The 21,589-nt window shown below is 47.0% G+C and overlaps 1 protein-coding gene across 2 annotated transcripts in view; it reads right to left on the minus strand.

Annotated features, from left to right (window-relative positions):
• Positions 1-301: 301 nt before the first annotated feature.
• DTNA (dystrobrevin alpha) overlaps positions 302-21,589 on the minus strand; it is a 301,290-nt gene continuing 280,002 nt past the window's right edge. Inside the window, exons 17-21 of one of the 2 annotated variants that reach the window (XM_075532540.1) lie at positions 15,240-15,329; positions 14,425-14,593; positions 9,325-9,457; positions 7,023-7,071; positions 1,262-3,922 (exon numbers count right to left, since the gene is read on the minus strand). In XM_075532540.1, coding sequence (XP_075388655.1) covers positions 7,054-7,071; positions 9,325-9,457; positions 14,425-14,593; positions 15,240-15,329 — 410 coding nt within the window. In that variant the 3' untranslated portion in view covers positions 1,262-3,922; positions 7,023-7,053. Of the gene's footprint in view, positions 3,923-7,022; positions 7,072-9,324; positions 9,458-14,424; positions 14,594-15,239; positions 15,330-21,589 lie in introns of both variants that reach the window. The other variant, XM_075532539.1, reaches the window with a different exon arrangement.

Genomic DNA, 21,589 nt, shown 5'->3' on the forward strand with positions numbered 1-21,589 from the left:
GCTTAGACCATTTCTGATAGAAAGTCAGCTCTCTGATCACACTCACTCTAGGACTGATAAGAACTAGGATTCTCAGGAAGAGCAGACGAGTATTTTTGAAAATGTCTTGTCGAAGGGAAAGGCAAGCTGTTTCGCTTCAGCTGTCCAATGCCCAAGCCACGGGTCCAGCTTTCACCCCACAGACTTGACCCTGCTTGCTTCCTTGAACGGACTGCTTCCATGCCACGTTAGCAAAGAGTCATTGCAACAGGGAATAAAAAACGCAAACAAACAAGGTGCTAGTGTTTTAAAAAACCTTTTTAATGAAGAAATAATTCCATTCCAAAATATAGACACACAATTAAATAGTTTAATCACTTCAAAATATAACATGTCCCCAGTAGGTTCCAACACACACACATACACACAAAACAATACTTAACAGCAATTCCAAAAGAACCCCAAAAAACCCAACTAAAAAACCCATACGATAGTAGTTTTGTTACGATACCAACGAATGTTGTGAACTCTGTAGTGTCTCTGAATTGGTTATTTTAAATGGTGTCAAATTACAGTAGTCATAATTAAAAAGGTCTTACAGTTGGTTAGCCTCATGATACAATGCTTCCAATTCCACCCCCCTCCCACCCCCTTTTTGGTTCAAAAGTAAAAATGCCTTTTCTTCTGAGGCCTCGGTGGAGTTTTTCTGTGGCTCCTTACTAGGGATTTGAACCAAGGTGAATTTTACAGCGACCACGGGTTGCCGAATTTACAAGGTCTATCTACAGTGAACAGCCAAGAACTAATAAGGGCGGACAGAGATGATCGAAATAAACGCAGACATCAGTGCTAAATCATGATGCAACAGTTTGGCTCATGCATATAAGAAAATACATAGTATATCACAACAAAGGCCACACTCTTAAATGCAATTCAGTTCACATGACTACTTACAAACAGACCTTCCCTGTCTCAGTGTAGATCACTCAAGAACCCATTGTTGTTCACAGTCTCCAGCACATCTCCCTCTGACCAACCAAACTTACCCCAACTTCCACCCTGACCAACCACAACTGATTCTGAATCCCATTCAGTAGATCTCACCCCGCCCCTCTGTAACATGGTGCTTTGGGGGAGGGCTTGCTGCGTTAGACCAGTGCTCAGGAAGAGGCCATCATCTGATGGGAATGGAAGTGCAATTCAATGTAGAATAAGCCAGAAACAACCACCGGAAGATAGAGTTGCCTCTCACGGGCAGGTGAAACCTGATGGATTTGCACTTAGATCAGGCCCCAAAAGTAAATCTGGAGAGCCAAGGAAAGAAACCCACCCAAAAACACGAAAAACCAAAACAACACACGCCATTTTGTCTTGGTTACAGGACAGGGGTGCTTGAGTCTGGTCTCAGTGCTGACGCGGAGCTAAGGGAAAGAAAAGGCGCCTGGTTAGTCAGAACTTGGTCACGGGCAGCAGTTCCCAGAGTCCTTGCCAGGGGGTTATACAATGGAGTTGGCAATGACATTCATGACAGGAGGGAAGGCTACCAGCTAGCCAGTGTTAACCTCAAACACACGTTTGGATGCAGAAACACAAAGCGACCGTGAATATCAGCCCGGTCCAGTCCGTGGCAGGATGCCAGCCGTGGGGTCTGATGTCCCGTTTCAGGAACTCCCTGGCTATGATGTCGAGCTGATAGCGATGCAGGTAGTCGGGGTGTAGTGGTTTTAAGGACTGACTAGGAGGCACCAAGGGCCACTTGCTCCATCGAGAGAGGTATGGTTTCACGGAGGATGGGTAGTGGAAAAGAGATGAACGTTAAGACACATCAACAAAACCCATAAAATATATCTGTGCAAAGAAATCTGAGAACTGTGCAGTCGTGCCACTTTGGTGTCAGCCTGAGCTTAGGGGACACTTGTCAGGCTGGTTCTCTGGAGGGAAGGATAATGGAGTCCATCAAGGGGCAGGCTGAGCTCCTTATCAATAGAAACCGAGAGCAAGTCCCCAAAGCAAGCGATTTGGTTCCAAAGGGCTGCCGAGGAGATGAGCTTTGATCCAGTGCAGTGACACCAACATACTTCTGCCCTCCCAAGAGAGCTAGAAGATGTGTGGTCATGACCCCTGTGTTCAGCGGGACGCCCGTCAACCGAGGAAAGTCTTTGCCGGTTCTGGAAGCAAAATCTAATCTCTGAAGCTGTGAGGGTGATTCAGAACCTTTCTGTCTGATTCTGAATAAGGCCTGTCCAGAGACTTTATTATACGACTTTATTTTAAAACCAGGCTTCTAAGACTTTCGTGTGCATCAGAACCACCTGCAAGATTTACTAAAAGACAGGTTTCTGGGCCCAACTTCCAGAATTTCTAACTTAGTAGGCCTGGGTGGGGCTGGGGGGTGGGGTTGAGTGGGCGCTAGGAAATTGCATTGGTAATAAATTCCCAGGGGATGTTGCTGCGGTGGGTCTGGGGAATCACCCTTTGAGAAGCACTGTTCCAGAAGGGATGTCTTCTCTTTGACGGGAGCGACAGGCATTCTGGAACTCATCATTTAAACAGGACACGTCAACACCAGGGCAGTTTCTTTTTCCCTCTCTCTGAAATCTTGGAAGAAGTAGAAGACTATTTTTCACTTCCCCAGCATCTCCCAGGATGATCTTTTGGCTTCCCTTAAGGACCCGTGACAAAAAGACCATCTGCAGAGTCTTTCGTCCGCCTCCTTTTGCACGTCAGCTTCTTACCCAGTGCACAAGTCCCAGCTCAACTCTGAAGAGCCTGCCACTTCTCCCGGGACCACAGAAGGCGGCATGCAGAACACCAGGTGGCCAGCTAAGGCAATCGACATTCAGAAATGAAAAGAGCAAACATTTGCAAGCGCACTTTAAGCCTGTACATTTAAAGCTGAAGGCCTCCAAACAACCTGATCGGGGACGTGGTGGGTGGATGGGCGGTGTGGTTAAAGACATGCTCCCTAAAGCTAGGACGGCGAGAGGAATGACCATGGAAGAGCATAGATCACTTCAGTCGGTTTGGGGAATCGTATGGCACCTGTGGTTTATAAACAGCTTTAGTAACGAGTCTCTCCAAACATAGTTCACAGTTTTAAGAAGATCTGTGCTGATTTGAAAAACTAGATTCTATATACTTTGAATGTTGCCTTTTTTTTGTTGAATATGCTCTCTATTTGGAAAAGAATATTTACACTAAATTCTATGGCTGATTTGTTAGAGCGCCTTGAAAGAAAACAACCCCTGGCCGTGAAAGGAGCTCCAAAGAAGGATGCTCCTGGGGTGCTGAGTTCAAGTCTCTGCTCACGGAGACTCGGCGTGAACTGCAGGCCAAAGACTTGCCTCAGGACTCTGAGTCAGTACACTCACGAACCCCAAACCTTCAGGGTGAGCGCCCCATGGCCAGGGGTGGTTTTCCCTCAGTTGCTGTGGGAAGGGAAAAAATAAGGTACAGTGTACAATAACTGGTTTTGCTACAATCTCAAAAAATTCAGAAAGCAAACATCTAGCTACAAACAGTATTAATATTCTCCTTGTAAACGGAACAGGTTCAATAGTATGTGCCAAGGTTGGAAATGCGGATTAATACTGCCATCAGGTCTAACAGCAGAGCCAGGGCTCGGCCTCTGTTCTTTACCAGGAATGAGTTGGGTGGCAAGATGGAGCTGAGAAAGTTAGCTTGAAGCAAAAGTCTCCCCCCCACCCCCTCCTCAAGACACACACCTATGAACTACACATCTTAGAACACAATGTTAGCTGGGCTACAGTCAGCAGAACACATCTTTAGGGGCTGGGGGGTTGTCGGGAGCGGCTGCGTGGGGTGGTGCCTCTGTTCGGGAGCTTGCTGCCAGGCTGCGGCCTTCCTCCTCTGGGTAGGGACAGCACTCTCCAGCGTCACCGGCTGCCAGGTTACTCTCTGCATCTGTCTGACTAGAGCCTGCCTGGGAATAAGGAATGTGGGTGTTTTTGACAAGATGGACACGGTTCTCTAGATAGGGCTATAAAGCTTAGGATGTCCCACCTCTCTTTCTCTCTCTCTCTCTCTCTCTCTCTCTCTCTCTCTCTCTCTCTCTCTCTCTCTCTCTCACACACACACACACACACACACTGTTCTCTAGATAGGGCTATGAAGCTTAGGATGTCTCACCTTACACACACACACACACACACACACATACACACACACACTACTTCCTTCCTATGGCAGTCAGTACTGAGTGCCTTCGACTCTCTGAACACCCACGGACACATCTGAATGTCTGGAGCAGCACAGACTCAATAAACCACACTCTCGGCCACGGAGCCGATCCGGACGGACTCAGAGCAAGCCGATCGTGCAGGATGGAACTGCCCCTGTGCATTCCCGAGGCGGTAGATACTTCTAGAAGCAAAAAATCTGCGGGTCACCGTCTAAACTTGTAACCCACTCTGCCACCAGGGCTCTTGGAAACAGCCTAAGCCGGGGGCTGCTTGGGCTGTCCTTTGAACAGGGAGGTGGGACAGACCACTGACCCAACGTCCTAACATCAGGCTGCTGGAAAGAAAAAAAGAACATTCTCCTGCTGATTGTCCCATCGCTCCAAATCTGAAGTCAGGATGCGGCTGCCAAGGAGAATGGCCCAGGATGGTTACAGAGGATGGTCAAGGTGGGAGCGCCTCAACCGGAGGCGTGGTGGAGCTACAGCTTGAACACTAATCCGTAAGGATAATATCTCTTTAGAACTGGCTGGAGGAAAATCCATAAACTGGGCTGAACTCGATGTAATCTTTTAAATATATTGGTAAGTGCACATTTATTTAAAAATTGGCTGAAAGCTCTTTGTGAGCAGTGACTAGGTCTTCTTGCTGTCCTCTCAATCTTTGCCCTGGGTTCTGCCTCGGTCAATGGCTTAATCGACTTCAAGGCAGTCCAGTTGGCTCCAGGACCACGGGCTAAAAAATACAGATACGCTGAGACAATTTTGGGTCTTGCAGCATAGTCAGAACATTCAAACAAAAAGAGTTTACAAAGTGTTCATTTCTATTTCCTGGTTTCACTACGAAAAACTCATAGTCGGGTGGGACTCTGCAATGATGCAGACTCACTATTTTCTGCAGCGCTCTATTAGGTTTTAAGAGAACTTTGCCTGTGGAGAGGAGTTAGTGGCAGGCTGGAATAGAGTCCTGTGGAAAGTCAGCGAGCGACAGCTCTTTTAAAAAGTGCTCCCTGGCAAATACGCAGCTGAAGAGACAACTGACCTGAGCTCTTTCAAAGAGCTGGAATTTGTTTATGGTTTTGGGGTACAAAAGTGAAATCTATCTTGTCCGTATGTGGGCTCATGTCAAGGCTGTTTTATTCGTTAACATTTTTTAAAATATCCGCCTGATGTTTAAATCATACGCAGAATGAAAATGATCAAATTGTTGGAACTAAGAGAAGGAACATGGTTTTAAAGGAAAGCTCTTGCTCCTCGGGGACTGAATTTGTTATAATTGGAGTGCCTATTTTCAGAAACAGCTCCTGGGAATGTTTCCCCTCTAATCATGGTAAATCAGGAGCCATGTGGTGGAGAAGTCTCAAATCCAAGGGAGGGAGAAAAGAAGGCAGTCAATACAAGACCCCCCATTCACATCAGAAGAACCTCAGAGCAGACAAGGCCTATTTCATAACAGCGATTATGCCCTGGTTAATCTTTCTGAGGCCGGAGGCTGGGGCCCAGCAGTATTTGAGCTAAAATGTATTGTGGGTACTTGTATGAAGGAGCTAACTATCCTGTTTCCAATTTAAGAACCAGAGTTGATAGAGTTTACTGGAAATGTCACTCTGGAGTGCGGGGATTCCCAGGTCGGGGAAGGGTGTTTCATAGACACAGTCTTTAGGTCAGAGCCGTCAGTGCAGGGTGTACACTTTGAACTCTAAGAGAGGACACCTAAATGGCCATTACCTCAGGTTAGAGAAGCCAGGTAGCTAGCTGTGATACATTTTGTTTTGTGTTGAGATGAACTTGATTGTCATGAAAGACTCCAAGTCCACTTCAATATCACTTCACTGAGCCTTCTGGGATACCGTAGTCCAAGGTGAAGTCACTCATTACCAGTGAGCTGAACCCTAGTTCTGATTCTGGGGGTTCCTGTAGATAATAACCATGCCACCTCCCTGTTCTTGGCCTGTGTGTAAAGCACTGGTGTAGGAGTAGGCATGGTTGCTGTACGCTAGAGCAAATCTTGATGCTGTGTTCCTGCACAACGCTCTTGAAAAGCAGCCTGCCAGCAAGTACACTGTGGTGATCTGTTTAGAGAGAACAATGATTTGTCCGAGGTTGTGCTGCTAGGAAGTCAAAGAGCGCATTTTTGAAGCCGGGTTGACCGGCGTCCAAAGCTCGCTCACACCGCAGCCCACGGCCTTAAAGTTCTCCTGCCAGCCAACTGTCATTCTCTCTCCATTAACTTTTCTATTTGAATGGAGGGGGCTTAGATAGGCCTAGACAAGGCGTATTTAGGCAGATCCCTGGGATGGGGTCATATGCCACATAGATGGTTTCAAAAATTAATTCCTACTTCCTTTCACAATGGATTGGACTCAGCGATCTCCAAAACGTAAAGCTGAAAATGTTTCTTCTACATGTTATTTTCCCTTGAATTACACATGGCTTTCATTTGACTGGTGAAGGTTTACATATCTGATCTTTAGAGCAGCCTGACTCAGGGAGATGATGGCTCATCTCTATGGACGTTGGACAAGCTTAGACTTCTTTTTGTCCCCTTCTCAAGTGCTAGAGAAGTTGCAAACTCGAGGATGTGTTAAGGAAAGTGTCACTCACAGCGGATTTCTGGGCACCTCTAGTTAGAGAAGTTTCTAATGGCTGAATAAAAAACAAATAAACAGATCCTCCAGGTGTCTGCCAAATCTCCACTGGCTAATCAAGATGCTCCACAGGTGGGGACTATTCAGAAGGAGGTCATGGGCCCTCTAGAAACACCAGCGCGAGAGCGAATGTGACCGCAGCAGGAGGCGGAACTCAGAGAGCAGTGGCGATGCCGCCTGAAGAAGAGAGTACTTACTTGAGAGGAGAGTGATAAAAGGACATTGCATTCAACCTTGCAAGCTGACCTGTGGGTGACAAAGGACACAAACAAGAAAGGTGACATGTCAAGTCTGTGAAGCAGTCAAGCTGGTGAAGTATTTGGTTGCGAGCCATGCACCAAGACAGAGTGAAAGCATAATGAACGAAGGTAGCCTTCCGCTCCATCAAACAACTGTCGGCTTCCACGGGACCCAGGGCATCCATCTCGACCTTCCCCAGGGAACATGTCTTGAGACACAGGCCCAGTGCTGTTCCCAGCTGCTTGACTTCAAAGCCTCTGGCCTGCCCTTGGCCCTGAAGCCATGGAGCAAGGCAGGGAAGGGACAGAGAGGAGCAGAAGATTTCCCAGGTGAGGCTGAAACTCCAAACCGAACTTCCTTTGAATTTTACTCAGGTAAAGTTAAATTCCTAATTCACAAAGACAAACAAAACCCATCATTTTATACGAAATGATGAAAGAGGGAGGCAGCTCCTTGAGAAAAAAAAAAAAAAACCAAACACAAAACTTACAGAATTTTAGGGATTGTTATCATCAAAGTCCAGACACCGATCTGAGTTCCCAGAGGGAGTCCTAATTGGTGCCTTGCACAGCGTAAAGCAGAACACTGATCATTCACCCTTGGCCGCCACTCCCTCCGTGTAGCAAGGAACAAAGGCCACCAGGTAGGAGTGCCATCTCTCAATCTCCCCAGAGAGGTTGGCAGTTTTCGTTCCATGCCAATTCCCTCTGTGGAGAATCTCAGATGCTGCAAACTAAGTGCTTTCCACTGAGTCCCTGTGTCAGGAGACCTTGAGAGACTTTGCAGTTCAGTGGAACATGGCATGCCTGTGTCAAACCAGCTGCTACTGAGTTGATCCCAGCTCATGAGGGCACAGGTGTGTCAGCATGGAACTGTGCTTCACAGGGTTTTCAAGGGCTGATGCTTCAGAAATCAATCCCCACCTCCCCCCAAGGTGCTTCTGGGTGGACTGAAACTGCCAATCTGTCGGTTAGCACACGAGCGTGCTAACCATTTACACCCGCTGCCATCGAGTCAATTCTGACTCATAGCGATCCTACAGGACAGAGTAGAACTGCTCCAGCAAGACTAACTGAGGCTGACTCTTCCTGGGAGGAGAACGCCTCATCCTTCATCATTGGAGCAGCTAATGGTTTCCCAAAGGGCAGCAGCCCAGTGGGTAACCTACTACACGATTGGCTCCTTTTCCCTGTACCGTCTCCATTACTTATGTTTTTAATGACAAGGCCGCCATTTTAGTTGCTTTTGAAACGTGGCTCTTAAAACCGCACAGGTGAATGGAAACTACTTCAAAGAGGCCCACTTGTGCTTGATAGTGGTGGGTGTCGTCTGCCCTCTCTTCTACAGTTCTCCTTAAGAAAAGGCTTCAAGGCTTAACTGACAAACATCTGAGACGTAAAGATCGCGTGTTCTCCTGCTCTTTCACTGCCAGAGTCCGAGGGCCACCAACGCCCTAAGAAAATGGAGAACCCCAAAGACAAAGCTTGCCTGGTTGAAAGAAGCCATGGGGCCTGGAGAAGAGCAGGTCTGAACAGGCAAACCTCCTGCACCCCCAGAACCCTAACAAAGCACCTGTGGATTCAAGGGCAGAGAGACATATGAGACAGACACCCAAGGCAGTAGACCCACTTGTCGGGGAATCATGGCATCGCTTTTGGCGTGAGTGAAGAACTCTATCACAAAGCAAGGACATGAATTCCAAAAAACCTGTCCATCCAAAAAGAGCCATTTACATTGTTCATCTGAAATAGGAAGTAACTAAGGAGGACCTTATTCACTACGGTGTAACCCAGCATTTCTTCCTGAGGCTCACCACTCTCACACGGCCATACGGCATGAGGGGGGCAGGGAGTGAGGAAGAGGATGGAGGCTTTGAGACATGTTGCTGCAACCATCTCCCTCACAAGGGCAGTGAAGTCATCATGCTTAGTCAATGTCCTTGTCATGTTTTCCCTCTTAATCTCTGAGGAAAGAATATATCTTTCTTAATGATCCTGGGGGAGCCTGAACGGTCAGTCACTATGGTTCTGCTCACGACACAAGGCCTCTTCTCGTTTTCAAGATGAGAATTTGGCGGGGCACCTAGTGACTAGTGCTTGCGAGAGGAAATATTTACCTGAAAGGCCTAGCATAAAGAGGGCAATCAGAATATTCTGGAAAGGGAGAGTAGAGGAAGGAGAAGGCACTGATCTTGTGAGTCATGTCACGGTCCTAGCTCTGAAGAAGGGTGGGTGCGGCTGTGGCCTGGACCCCTGGTACCTGATAGGCTTCATCCTGCAGCTTCTGCTTCAGGTATTCTTCCATCTTGAGCTCGCTCTCCAGCTGCCGGACGGAGTCATTTTCATAGCTCTCGTCCTCGGGCCGCACATAGGGGTCCCCATCTTCTGTAACACTGGGAACAAACAACTTATAGCATGAGTGACCTTCCTGGGCAACTTTAAATTTCAGCTTCCCCCACTTCTTAGTGATTCACTCCCCAATTCACCTCCATGTCTGCAGGCTTCTTTTGCCTATAAGAAGTGCTTACAAAATCTTGAGATGTTAGGAGAAACAGAGAAGAGAGTCATTCACATTCACAATTCTTGGGAGGCAGTCTGGTCATTGATGACTCTTTTAAATGACTTACAGGGGTGGAGTGGTTTTAAAACGTGTTTCAAATGTAATAATAATAATACATTTGGCTTTTGAAGGGACATGACTTTTAACGGCACCTAAGAGGGCTTTGTCCACGTACAGTGAGCCTTGTAGTGAAATCATACCGAAAGACATGTTACCTCTCTTGATCTTACATGCACATTCTTCCTCTCTCTCTCTAATTTTTATAATAGAATCAATCGCAGCAATATTATCTAGGCCTTGGCAGGAAGACAAGTTCTTGAACGCACAGCTCCTAATCCTAAAAATCGACACCAGCTCTGCCTCTCCATTCTCCATCGATGCTGTCAAGTTCTACAAAGAAATAACGAAGAACAACCTCATTCAACAATATTTAAGGCCATCTCTTTATCCCGGTGTAGGTGATGCTCTTCCTGGCACTGAACCAAGACTCACCATCTCAATCATTTCCCTGAAGCATTCTTGGGGTAAAACACAGTGCATGTTGGGCAGTTCAGAGGCTTGCAGATATTTAAATATCCTGTGAAACGAGTTCCCCTGCTCCAAATTCATGGGGTCACTTCTAACTCATAGCGATTCTAAAGGACAGAGGAGAACTGCTCCCTCAGACTTTCCAGGCTGCATATCTGGATAGGGACAGATCTTTTTAATCTTCCCTCTCTGCCCCCGCCCCCGCCCACCCCGTCCCCTGCCCCTGGGGATCAGCTGGTGGTTTTGAACCGCTGATGCTGGGGTTTAGCAGCCCAACAAAAAACCATGGCGACATGACCAACTCTCTGAAAAAGAAAAGTGTTGAATCTGGAACTTAAATGTAATTGTTCGTGGTTGTTTAGGTCTGTATGGAATACTCTTGGTAATCGTGGAAGTTTGGGGCCATCTGAGAACGTTCCTGCCCCACCTCTCTCAGCCGGCATTGGTAACTGGAACAGCTCAGAAAATCAGGGCAGGCTGGGTGGGGCAGCGTAAGCCATAGCCAGGGATTTTAGGATTGGAGCAAGGAGATTTTAGGAAAGTACCACCTGTCTGTCAGTTCATCGTCCTGTGGTGGCTTGTGTGTTGCTTGTGATGCTGGAAGCTATGACACTGCGATTTCAAACACCAGCAGGGCCACCCACGTGAACAGGGCCACCCACGTGAACAGGGCCACCCAGGTGAACAGGGCCACCCACATGAACAGGGCCACCCACGTGAACAGGGCCACCCAGGTGAACAGGGCCACCCACGTGAACAGGGCCACCCACGTGAACAGGGTCACCCCACATGAACAGGGCCACCCACGTGAATAGGGCCACTCAGGTGAACAGGGTCACCCCATGTAAACAGGGTCACCATGTGAACAGGGCCACCCACGTGAACAGGGCCACCCACGTGAACAGGGCCACCCACGTGAACAGGGCCACCCACGTGAACAGGGCCACCCACGTGAACAGGGTCACCCAGGTGAACAGGGTCACCCACGTGAACAGGGTCACCCACGTGAACAGGGCCACCCCATGTAAACAGGGTCACCTACGTGAACAGGGCCACCCACGTGAACAGGGTCACCCACGTGAACAGGCTGTGAGGCTAAAAACAGACTAGGAAGAAGGAGTCGGCTGTTCACCTCAGAGGAATTGGTCATTGAAAACCTTATGAATCGCACGGAGACATTTTCACCTACTGCAAGCCTAATGAATCGAAGCAGAACATTATCAGAGACAGGGCCAGAAGATGAGCCCTCATGTCAGAAGACATTCAAAATATGACTGAGGAAGAGCTGCCTTCCCAAAGGCGAGATGACCATCATGATGTGTCTTCAGACCATCGGTTGAAGATGAGGCCAGGGACTGACCGTGGAACTGATCATCCGGGTAAGAAGAAGCCTCAGGAAGAACCTTTGATCTGCAGAGGACACAACCCTGCTCACTGAAAGGGAAGAGGGCTTGCAGCACTTGCTGGTGACAATCAAGGATTGCAGGTTCCCTCTGGAATACAACTCCATGTCAAGAAGACCCGCATCTTCACCACTGGCTCAAGAGGTGACATCGCGATAAATGAAGAAAAGGTTGATGTTGTCAAGCGTTTTGTCTTGCGTGGGTCCACAGTCAATGCAGTCAAGACGTCACACATCGGGTTGCAGTGTGCAAATCTGCTGCACCAGACCGCTTTAAAATGTTGGAAAGGAAGGGCGTCAGAGGACGATGGTGTGTTTGACCCAAGCCATCGGCTGCCAAAGGAACATACAAATCTGTTTTGGAAGAAGTATAACCAGTGTGCTCCTGACAGGCAAGGGTGGTGAGACTCCGTCTTGTGTACTTTGGGCATATTGTCAGGGGAGACCAGTGCCCAGAGAAGGACCTCGTGTTTGGTAACGCAGAGGGGCAGCGAAAAAGAGGATGGCCCTTGACAAGATGGATTGGCACAGTGGCTACAACACTGGGTTCTAACATGTGAGGATGGCACAGGACCAGGCAGGGTCTTGTTCTGTTGTACAGAACTGACCAAACGGTACCTAAGAACAACAAGGGTCTTTACAGAAGCAGACGGCCACATCTTTCTCCCAGAGTATGATTGATGGGTTCAAACCACCAGCCTTTGAGGCTTATCCATCGTGCCCTGAGGGCCCTCTCAGGGTTCTATGGCCTTTGAGTCTGGGACAGTAGTAACCTGCTGGATCTAATGGCCACCCAGCAACACCTTCAGAGTCTGTCTGTGTGGGAAAGGGTGATGGTTAATGCACTGGACAGTTCTTCCTGTTTCAATAGCCCCCTTGTAGTTCACAATGCACCTTAGTAAAGGTTTTCATGCTAGTTCTAGGAAACTTGACAACCACCACCAACCCCAAAGCTAAATTATAAAAAGTCAAATAGCTATGTATTTACCAGCCCAAACTGTTGACCATTAGTTCGCCATTTTGAATAGCAAACTGAAAAACCTTAAGCTATAGAGGAGATGAAAATAAAGCCAACCAAGATGAAAACATCAGACTACCATTTAGAAGCACGCTGTGGTTATTTTGCCTGATCTTACACCAGGCCCCTCTCCAGGTGGCTTCATCCCATGTCTATTTATAACTCGGCATCATGACTGCTTGCCTTGAGAGCCAAAACACCGGAAAGGGCTCTGGTGCCTTTCTCCTGTGGGTCTTTCACACAGACAGTTTCTTTATTTCTCGAGACCTGTCTGATGTGCTTTCACATTAAGCACTATCATCCTGATGGGTTTCTTTGTAGGCTCCACCAATCCCTTCTTCTTAGGACTGTTGGTAAGGCAGCATCGCTTTCTGAACACCCCCTCCGTCCTTCCACTCTTTTCTCTTGCCCTCCCTGACTGGGTAGCCAGTGCCATTCTGGCTTTCTGGCTATGTTCCTCAGCTTTGGTGGCCTGTTTGAATGCCTTGGGCTGTCCCAGGGTCACAGAAGGTCTAGCCGAGATATCAGTGACCCTGCTGGCTCCTGTCAAGGTATGTACGGAAAGCCCCGTGGGATGAAAAGCTTTGCCCAGAAGTTCTTTTAGAGGTCAGATTTAGAGCGCTGGGTGGGATGACTCTGAAATGGGATTTGTACACTCACTTATTTCCATGCGGCCGGTGTTAGTTGCTATCGAGTCTGTGCTGACTCATGGTGACCCGCAGATTACAGAGTAGAGCTACTGCACCGAGCAGCCAGTTGCAAATACAACGGGGCTGTTGTGAGGTGCCAGGGAGTAGATTTTGACTTGCAGTGACCCCACGTCTCAGAACAGAACTGCCCGGGCAGTTTTCTAGGCTCTCTTCTGGTAGTGGGAGGAGCCCTGGTGGCATAGTGGTTACGTGGTGGGCCGCCCAACCCCAGGTCAGGCGTTCGAAACCACCAGGCACTCCCCAAGAGAAAGCCAGGCTTTCTACTGTGGTCAGGAGTTCGTCTCAGAAACTCATGGGGGCACTTCTACCTGTTCTTTAGGGCCGCTATAGCGCTGAATTGACTCGATGGCAGTGAGTTTGGTTTGGGAACCTGGTAGCGCTGTGGGGTAAGCTGTGGACCGTCAACCACAATGTCAGCAGTTCAAAACCATCAGCCAATCCAAGGAAGAAAGATGAGGCTTTCTATTCCTGTTATGGTTTCCAGCCTCAGACACCCACAAGGACAGTTCTACTCACCCCTAGACGCTCCCTGTGAGCCAGACTCAACTTGATGGAAGGAGTTTGACTTGGTGTAAAGGGGAAGTGCACCGAGGGCAGTGGCTGTCATTTAGTTCTCTAATCTTTAGGGAAGCAGGTTGCCAGGCCTTTCTCCCGTGAGCTGCTGGAGACATTGCCATGGCACCAGGGCCCATCCTGTGTCATCTAAAAGCCCCAACCCAGACCACTGTCAGGGAGCTGGTTCCAGCGCACCACAGCCCAATAGCACCGTGGAGAACGGCCCAGTCAAGTTCCCAGGCTGTGATCGCTGAACAGAAACAGATTGCCGCCCATGCGTCTACAGCTGAGCAGTTTCGAACCGACCTTCATGGAGTACTTCGTCCCTGGGCCACCAGGCGCCTTCTGAACCGGTTCACAAGAGTCATGGGCTGGTTTAAACCATTGACACTTGCTGGAAATTGTAAGAAGAAAACGCAGAAGGCCAAATTGAAATACAGAGCACTTCTACCTCTTTGGGCAGCCAGGAAAACTGCCTCGACTCTGTCTGCACTGTGAGAGGACGCAACCTCCCTGTTCATTTTTGGCCTGCTCCCTCCCGAGAATTCTGCTACTAAGAAAACAGCCCCCAAGCAGAGGATACTCACACGTCACTGCGCAGGGTACTCGTGGCAGCCCCACCGTGCAGGTACCCGGGTTTTCGGGCGTGGATTTGGGCGAGGAAGGCCTTCTCTGAGGTCGGCGAAGGGACCAGATCCTCAAACTGAGTCCTGGAGAATTCTGAATCCGCGTTGCTCTCCCTTTCACTTCCCACCTCTACCGGGGGCCACGGGGAAATAGAGAATGGCTCGTCAGAGTTTTATGACCTGGGAATGAAGGGGCTGCACACATGATGACCTAAATCACCCAGCCAGTGTGTGGTGGTGGAAAGACAAGAAAGTGTACAGGGCGGTGTTGCCTGCAGCCAGCGCCCGAGGCACTGATACATATTTACAAGGTCATAAGGGCCAGTGTAGATGAACGGTGCACTTGATTTAGGGTTGAGTCACTTATTTTCAGATCTTTGCCAGCTGAGCATCTTCAGATGAGATCTTTTGTTTCCAAGGACTCCTTGTTATCTAGTAGCTTGTCCACAGGGTCTGCCACAGACAGCAGTTAGAAGCTGTGGGACATCCCTCACACGTGATGTGGGGGCGGGTGGGTTACCGTTGCTTTTCTTAATTATTTTCTGCATTTCCCTAACTTGCTGCCCTGAGTACATACAAATATTAACCGCCTTCCAAAGAGTGAATGGCAAAAAAAAATCTGAACATACTGACAGCATGTCATGTCAATCTTTCAGATGTCTTTCTTTTTGTGACTGACAGGTGCAGATTTCCCATAGAGCACCCCCCCTTCCCCACCCCTTTAATGTGTGGCTCCTTCTATACTCAGCAGCTGATGGAGGGGACCAGGGACTCACCGGCATTGAGCTCTTTCACAAGAGAGGACATGGTGTTCGTGATGGAGTCTGCTGCCACCAGCAAGTCATTCCTTAAATTTCTTCTTGAACCTTAGGAAGAAATGATAATCATGATTTTTAAAACCTGAAGTTTTTTTCCACCCTCCCCCTTTTGAAATAATTGTGTTGTGACGGCAATCATATCCACTGACATTTTAAACCAAGAAGACTTTGAAGAGTTCCCACGGAAAATGTTTTTGCTCCTTTGCTCGAGAAAGCACACCTGCCTGAACATAGGGACCTGGCCACCGATGGCAGGGATGATGACTGGTGTGGTAGCCACCTAATCTGGTGTCAGTTGAAGGTTTAAGAGTGTAGGGGTGGAGTCTAGTCTTTCAATCTGGAGATAGCCAATGAGACTTCTGTGGACATGACTTTCTGAGAATTCTGGGAAATCTGGTACTTCCTCCTTGGAGGCGGAAGACACCTCTCTCTCTCTCTCTCTGCTACTCCCTGGGAGACATTGCAGAAGACAAACCACATGGATGCAATCAGACTTCGGGAGCTGGAGAAGCCATAGAGAGCCCTGCCAGCACTGAGATGCTTACAATGCCGCTGGACCCAAAGACTTTCTACCCACTGGCTTGTGATCTCCTGCATTTGGCTTCATTGCTTGTGTTTCGTGAGTTGAAGAGAACTTTGTAGATTGGTATTGGACATGTGGGCTAATATCAGACTTATGGCCTTGAACTGAACTGTGTTGGGATGTTTTCTCAATGTTCAGTTTTCTTGTATATAAATCTCTTTAAAAAAAACATTTTATTAGGGACTCATACAACTCTTGTCACAATCCATACATACATCAATTGTAAAAAAAATCTCTTTCTTATACACATATGTGTGTCCATGGATTTGTTTCTCCAGTCTACCCAGACTAACACAATAGGTGTGCATAAAATTACTGCCCAAATCAAGGAATTAAAACAGTTATCATGGCACAAGATATACAGCAGAATGTTGCCATTTCACCCACGTGAAAGCTCCCATTCAGGATGTTAATTACATTCACCACAATGCAGAACCATTCCCACTGCCCACCTCCAACCATCTTTGCTTCCCCACAGAAACTCAGGGTGGGCACACCACGTGGCTCGGTGCCTCATTTTATCACTTAGGTGGTGTTTTCTACCAATTGCAGGTTGGTGACAACTCCCCCCATCAAACAAGTGGATTGGTGGGGTTGTTAAATAGCAGGTGCTCACTTCATATATCTGTGTCATATTTTGGAGTCATAATATTTCAGAGATTTCTTTCATCATGCTATTAGATATTTTAGATGCACTGGGATGCACCGATATGTCCATAACTCACTTTATTGCGACATTTGCTTTATCAAAGTTGCTTGGAAATAAACCCTTCCCCAATACTGGACAACCACTAATAAACTCTAGACATTTGCCTATTCTTAATTTCATGTCAGTAAGATCATGCAACATCTGTTCTTTCATGCCTGGTTTATTTCATTGTGGGTGAGATAGTTAAAATTTATTGCGCCAACCTGGCCGATAAACACATGTGGGGTTAATTGAAGGGCAGAGAGGTAAATGGCTCCATGAGCCTTGCCTTTCTAGTCCTTGGGTCTCTTCTTTGATGGTTGGCCCAGGGTGCAGCTGCCTTAGCCAGTTCCCTGCTTCAGCTGGCAAGGCTCACTTCCTGCAAGACATCCCCGAGGAGAAGCTGCATGGACCTACCCCAATGCAGCCCTGGGTGCTGGAGCACCCACGTGCAGACCCTTGCCAGTGCTGAGATGCTTCCACGTTCACTGATTCGGCCTTCATTGCATGTGTTTTGTGAAATGGAGAAGGACTTTGTGGATTGGTGTTGGACTTGTGGGCTTGGGAAGCACTGGGTTGGGATGTTTTCTTGATGTGCACTTACCCTTTATATAAAACTCTCTCTTATACACATGAGTTTCTGTGGATTTGTTTCTCTAATGTATGCAGACTGACACAGTGGGCCAGTAGAAAACATCACAATAAATGTCAAGGATTTCATTTTACTTGGATCCACCATCCATGCTTCTGTTTTCAAGATTCAGCTAAATCATAGCCTCTATGAGAATTTAATTTCTCCTTATGACTAAGTAATCTTCCATTGTATTACATACACCACAATTTATTTATTTATCCATCTGCTGACAAGACACTTGGATGGTTTTCATCTTTGGCGATTGTGATTAATAGGACTCCCAGAACAACTCTAAACATTGGCAGGGGGCGTGGTCAGTAAGATGACATCACCCAGGGCAAACTGGAACAGCGCCGGGCACACTGTGATCATTTTACTTATGAAAATCCTGCACAGATCGCTGAAGACAAATGGGTGCATAAGCAAATGTGGTGAAGAAAGCTGATGGTGCCCGGCTATCAAAAGAGATAGTGTCTGGGGTCTTAAAGGCTTGAAGGTGAACAAGCGACCATCTAGCTCAGAAGCAAATAAGCCCACATGGAAGAAGCACACCGGCCAGTGCGATCACGAGGTGCCCAAGGGACCAGGTATAAGGCATCATGCAAAAAAAAAAGATATAAGTGTGTGTATGTATGTGTATATATGTATATATATATCATATTAAATGAAGGGGGAAGTGCAGAGTGGAGACCCAAGGCCCAAGTGTCGGCCAATGGAGATCCCCTCATAGAGGGGTTTAGGAGAGGAGATGGGTTAATTAGGGTGCGAGGTAGTACCGATGAAGAACACAGCTTTCCCCCAGATCCTGGATGCTTCCTCCCCCCAAATACCATGATCCGAATTCTACCTTGCAGGACTGGATAGGGCAGAGGCTGTACACTGGTACATATGAGGGTTGGAGGTACAGGGAATCCAGGGTGGATGATACCTTCAGGACCAAGGGTGTGAGGGGCGATGCTGGGAGAGTGGAGGGTGAGTGGGTTGGAAGGGGGGAACTGATTACAAGGATCCACATGTGACCTCTTCCCTGGGAGAGGGACAGCAGAGAAGGGGGGAAGGGAGACTCCGGATAGGGAAAGATATGACAAAATAACGAGGTATAAATTACCAAGGGCACATGAGGGAGGGGGTAAAGGGGAGGGAGGGGAAAAAAAAAGAGGACCTGATGCAAGGGGCTTAAGTGGAGAGCAAATGCTTTAAGAATGATTGGGGCAGGGAATGTATGGATGTGCTTTATACAATTGATGTATGTATATGTATGGATGGTGATAAGAGTTGTATGGGTCCCTAATAAAATGTAAAAAAAGAAAAGAGGAGAAAAAATGATTAGGGCAGGGAATGTACAGATATGCTCTATACAATTGATGTATGTATATGTATGAACTGTGATAAGAATTGTATGAGCCCCTAATAAATTGTTAAAATTAAAAAAAAAAGAAAAAAAAAGAAAAAGAAAATCCTGCACAGAGTAATGTCTGGGGTTGCCAGAAGAGCTATGCCATTCATTTCCACTCCTCGGTGGCAGGACACACTGGATTCTGATATCCATATGTAGGCTCTGCACCCTATCAGAGTCCTGGAGCACTCTGTAGTAGGTACCTCTGAGGTATGGGAAACAAGAGTCTGGGGCTGGAAATGGTTAAGAGCTTCAGGCACTAACAGAAAGGTGGGGACTATGAATCCAATCAGAAGAAAAGCCTTGGACCTTGGAGAAATCAGCCACAGAAAACCTCACAGGGCACGTCTCCTCCACGCGCGTGGGGTTGCCACGAGTTGTAACCAACTCAGTGGCAACAGGTTTAGTTTGTTTCTCAGGAGTGGAGGACCTGTGTACCAAGTAACCCAGGGTGTGGAAAGGGTCAAGGATTCATGCTCCTCATGCCAAGACACGGGCATTGTGGCAGTTAAACCATCTACCGTCAACTTGAGTGAAGGGGTGGAGTCTAGCCTGTCATTTATGTCATAGCCAATGAGGCCTCTGTGTGGATATGACCTTTGCTTGAGGATTCTGGGAACTCCTGTCTTCCCCCTGGGAGGTGGGGCACACACACTCTCCCTGTGAGACATTCCTGTTGACAAGCCACATGGAGCTCTGCTGATGGAGCCAGAGCTCTGGCGCTGAAGGAGCCACGTGGAGACCCACACAGTGCTGAGATGCTTCCACCGTCACGGGATCCACAAAGCTTTCCACCCGCTGGCTTGTGATCTTCCTACATTCAGCATCACTGCATGTGTTGTGTGAGTCCTAAGAGGAATTTAGAGACTGGTATCGGACATTTGGACTAATATTGGACTTAAGGATTTGCTCTGGACTGGGGTGGGATGTTTTCTTAATGGACAATTACTCTTTGTATAAAGCTCTTTCTGACACATACAGGAGTATCCCTGGATTTGTTTCTCTAGTCAACCCGGACTAACACAGGTATCTCTCTCTATATATTTGTCCAGTATTCCAGATTGAAACTTAGAATGTGTTTCTCTGAAGTCTTGCTCACTGCCACGGAGTTGACGCTAACCCATAAGACTTTACGTCTTTTTGAGGCTAGACAGCCTCTTCTCTCTCCCACTTCAGTAGAAAGGAATTATGACTATGTTTCAGGGTTCAGTGGTTACTTGTGGGTTGGGATAGGAGTGGGACCCAGTGATGACAGTGTAGAGGGCGGATCAGCACAATAACTATGGAGTGAAGAGTTCAAGGTTTAAAGTAACTGATGGACAAATGAACTTAGGTGGCATAAACTTCTTGTTCTCATAATCTATACTTCTGTCATTTCTCAGGAAGTAATAATGAAAATAATAAATACAGTTAAAATTGGAAAGTTTAAGTAGGTAGAACATTACTTAATATAAAAGTTCAAATGACTGAAAACACAGCAAATTTATTTAAAATATGATCTATGGACAGGGCATTTTCTGCTATCTTTGAAAATAAAGGTATTTTGTTAATATCCAAAACCCTTGAGTTAATTTCATTGTTCTTAAGAAAAAGCCCTAGGACGAATCCTCCTGTTTCTTTTATTGCAGAACAAAGGGCCCATCATTCCGCCCTTTTATAATTTACTCTTATGCCTCACTCCGTGCACAATGGCTGAGAAGGCCCATTTTCCCACATTCTTGGTGTCCTTGCACAGCATCACTGTTATGAGTCTCTTACTTTTAATCTGGTGGGCAGGAAGTGGCATTTGTTAGAATGTGTACATCTACAATTATTTGTGAAATTGACTATCTGTTCATACTTTATTGTCAATTTACTATTTACTATTCTCTATTTTATTTTAAATTATTTATTGATTATATTTCTTCTTCTATTCGATGTGTCACGTTGTTTAGTTGTGGGCTATCTTTTTCTTACTGCGCTCAGCATGTTTTAGGAATAACTGAAATTATGAAACCATTGCCTTCTATGCTCGAATGTTGTTATCTAGTCTGTTCGTTATCTTTGGAACTTAGTTATGATTCTTTTTGCCTTAAAAGCCGCCATAAAGGCACATCTGTAGGCCACTGGACACCCCCTTACAGAAGGGTCTCTTGGAGGAGACGAGCCAGTCAGGGTGCGATGTAGCAACAATGAAACATACAGCTTTCCTCTAGTTTCTAAATGCTTCTTTCCCCACCCCAACCCCCACTATCATGATCCCAATTCTCCCTTGCAAGTCTGGCTAGACCAGAGGATGTACACTGGTACAGATAGGAACTGGAAAGACAGGGGATCCAGGGCGGATGATCCTTTTAGGACCAGTGGTGGGAGTGGTGATACTGGGAGGGTGGAAGAAGGGTGGGTAGAAAGGGGGAACCGATTACAAGGATCTACATATAACCTCCTCCCTGAGGGATGGAAAACAGAAAAGTGGATGAAGGGAGATGTCAGACAGGGCAAGATATGACAAAATAATAATTTATAAATTATCAAGGGTTCATGAGGGAGGGGAGAGCGGGGAGGGAAGGGAAAATGAGGAGCTGATGCCAGGGGCTTAGGTGAAGAGCAAATGTTTTGAGAGGCAATGAATGATGAGGGAAATGGATATACAAATGTGCTTTACACAATTGATGTATGTATGGATTGTGGTAAGAGTTGTATGAGCCCCTAATAAAATGATTTAAAAAAAAGAAGTCATCACACATGTCTCTTTTTTCCTAAGAAATGTGAAGACCAGGAAGAATATTCATGACATATTGGTAATTCAGAGAAAATATAAAGTGCAGAACACAGTAACTCCCAATCTTACTAATGTGAAAATAAGGAATATGTGTGCATTACCATGTACTTACCCATCTGTAACTGCCTTTAAGCAAACGCTGGCAGAGAGCACACTTGTACTTAGTCATGACTGCTCTGAGTGAGAATGGAGGGGTGGGGTCATGCAGGGGGGTTATTTTGCGCTTACTTTATAAACGTACACAGT

Source organism: Tenrec ecaudatus, chromosome 15, assembly GCF_050624435.1.
Source record: "Tenrec ecaudatus isolate mTenEca1 chromosome 15, mTenEca1.hap1, whole genome shotgun sequence".
NCBI classification, from domain to species: domain Eukaryota; kingdom Metazoa; phylum Chordata; class Mammalia; order Afrosoricida; family Tenrecidae; genus Tenrec; species Tenrec ecaudatus.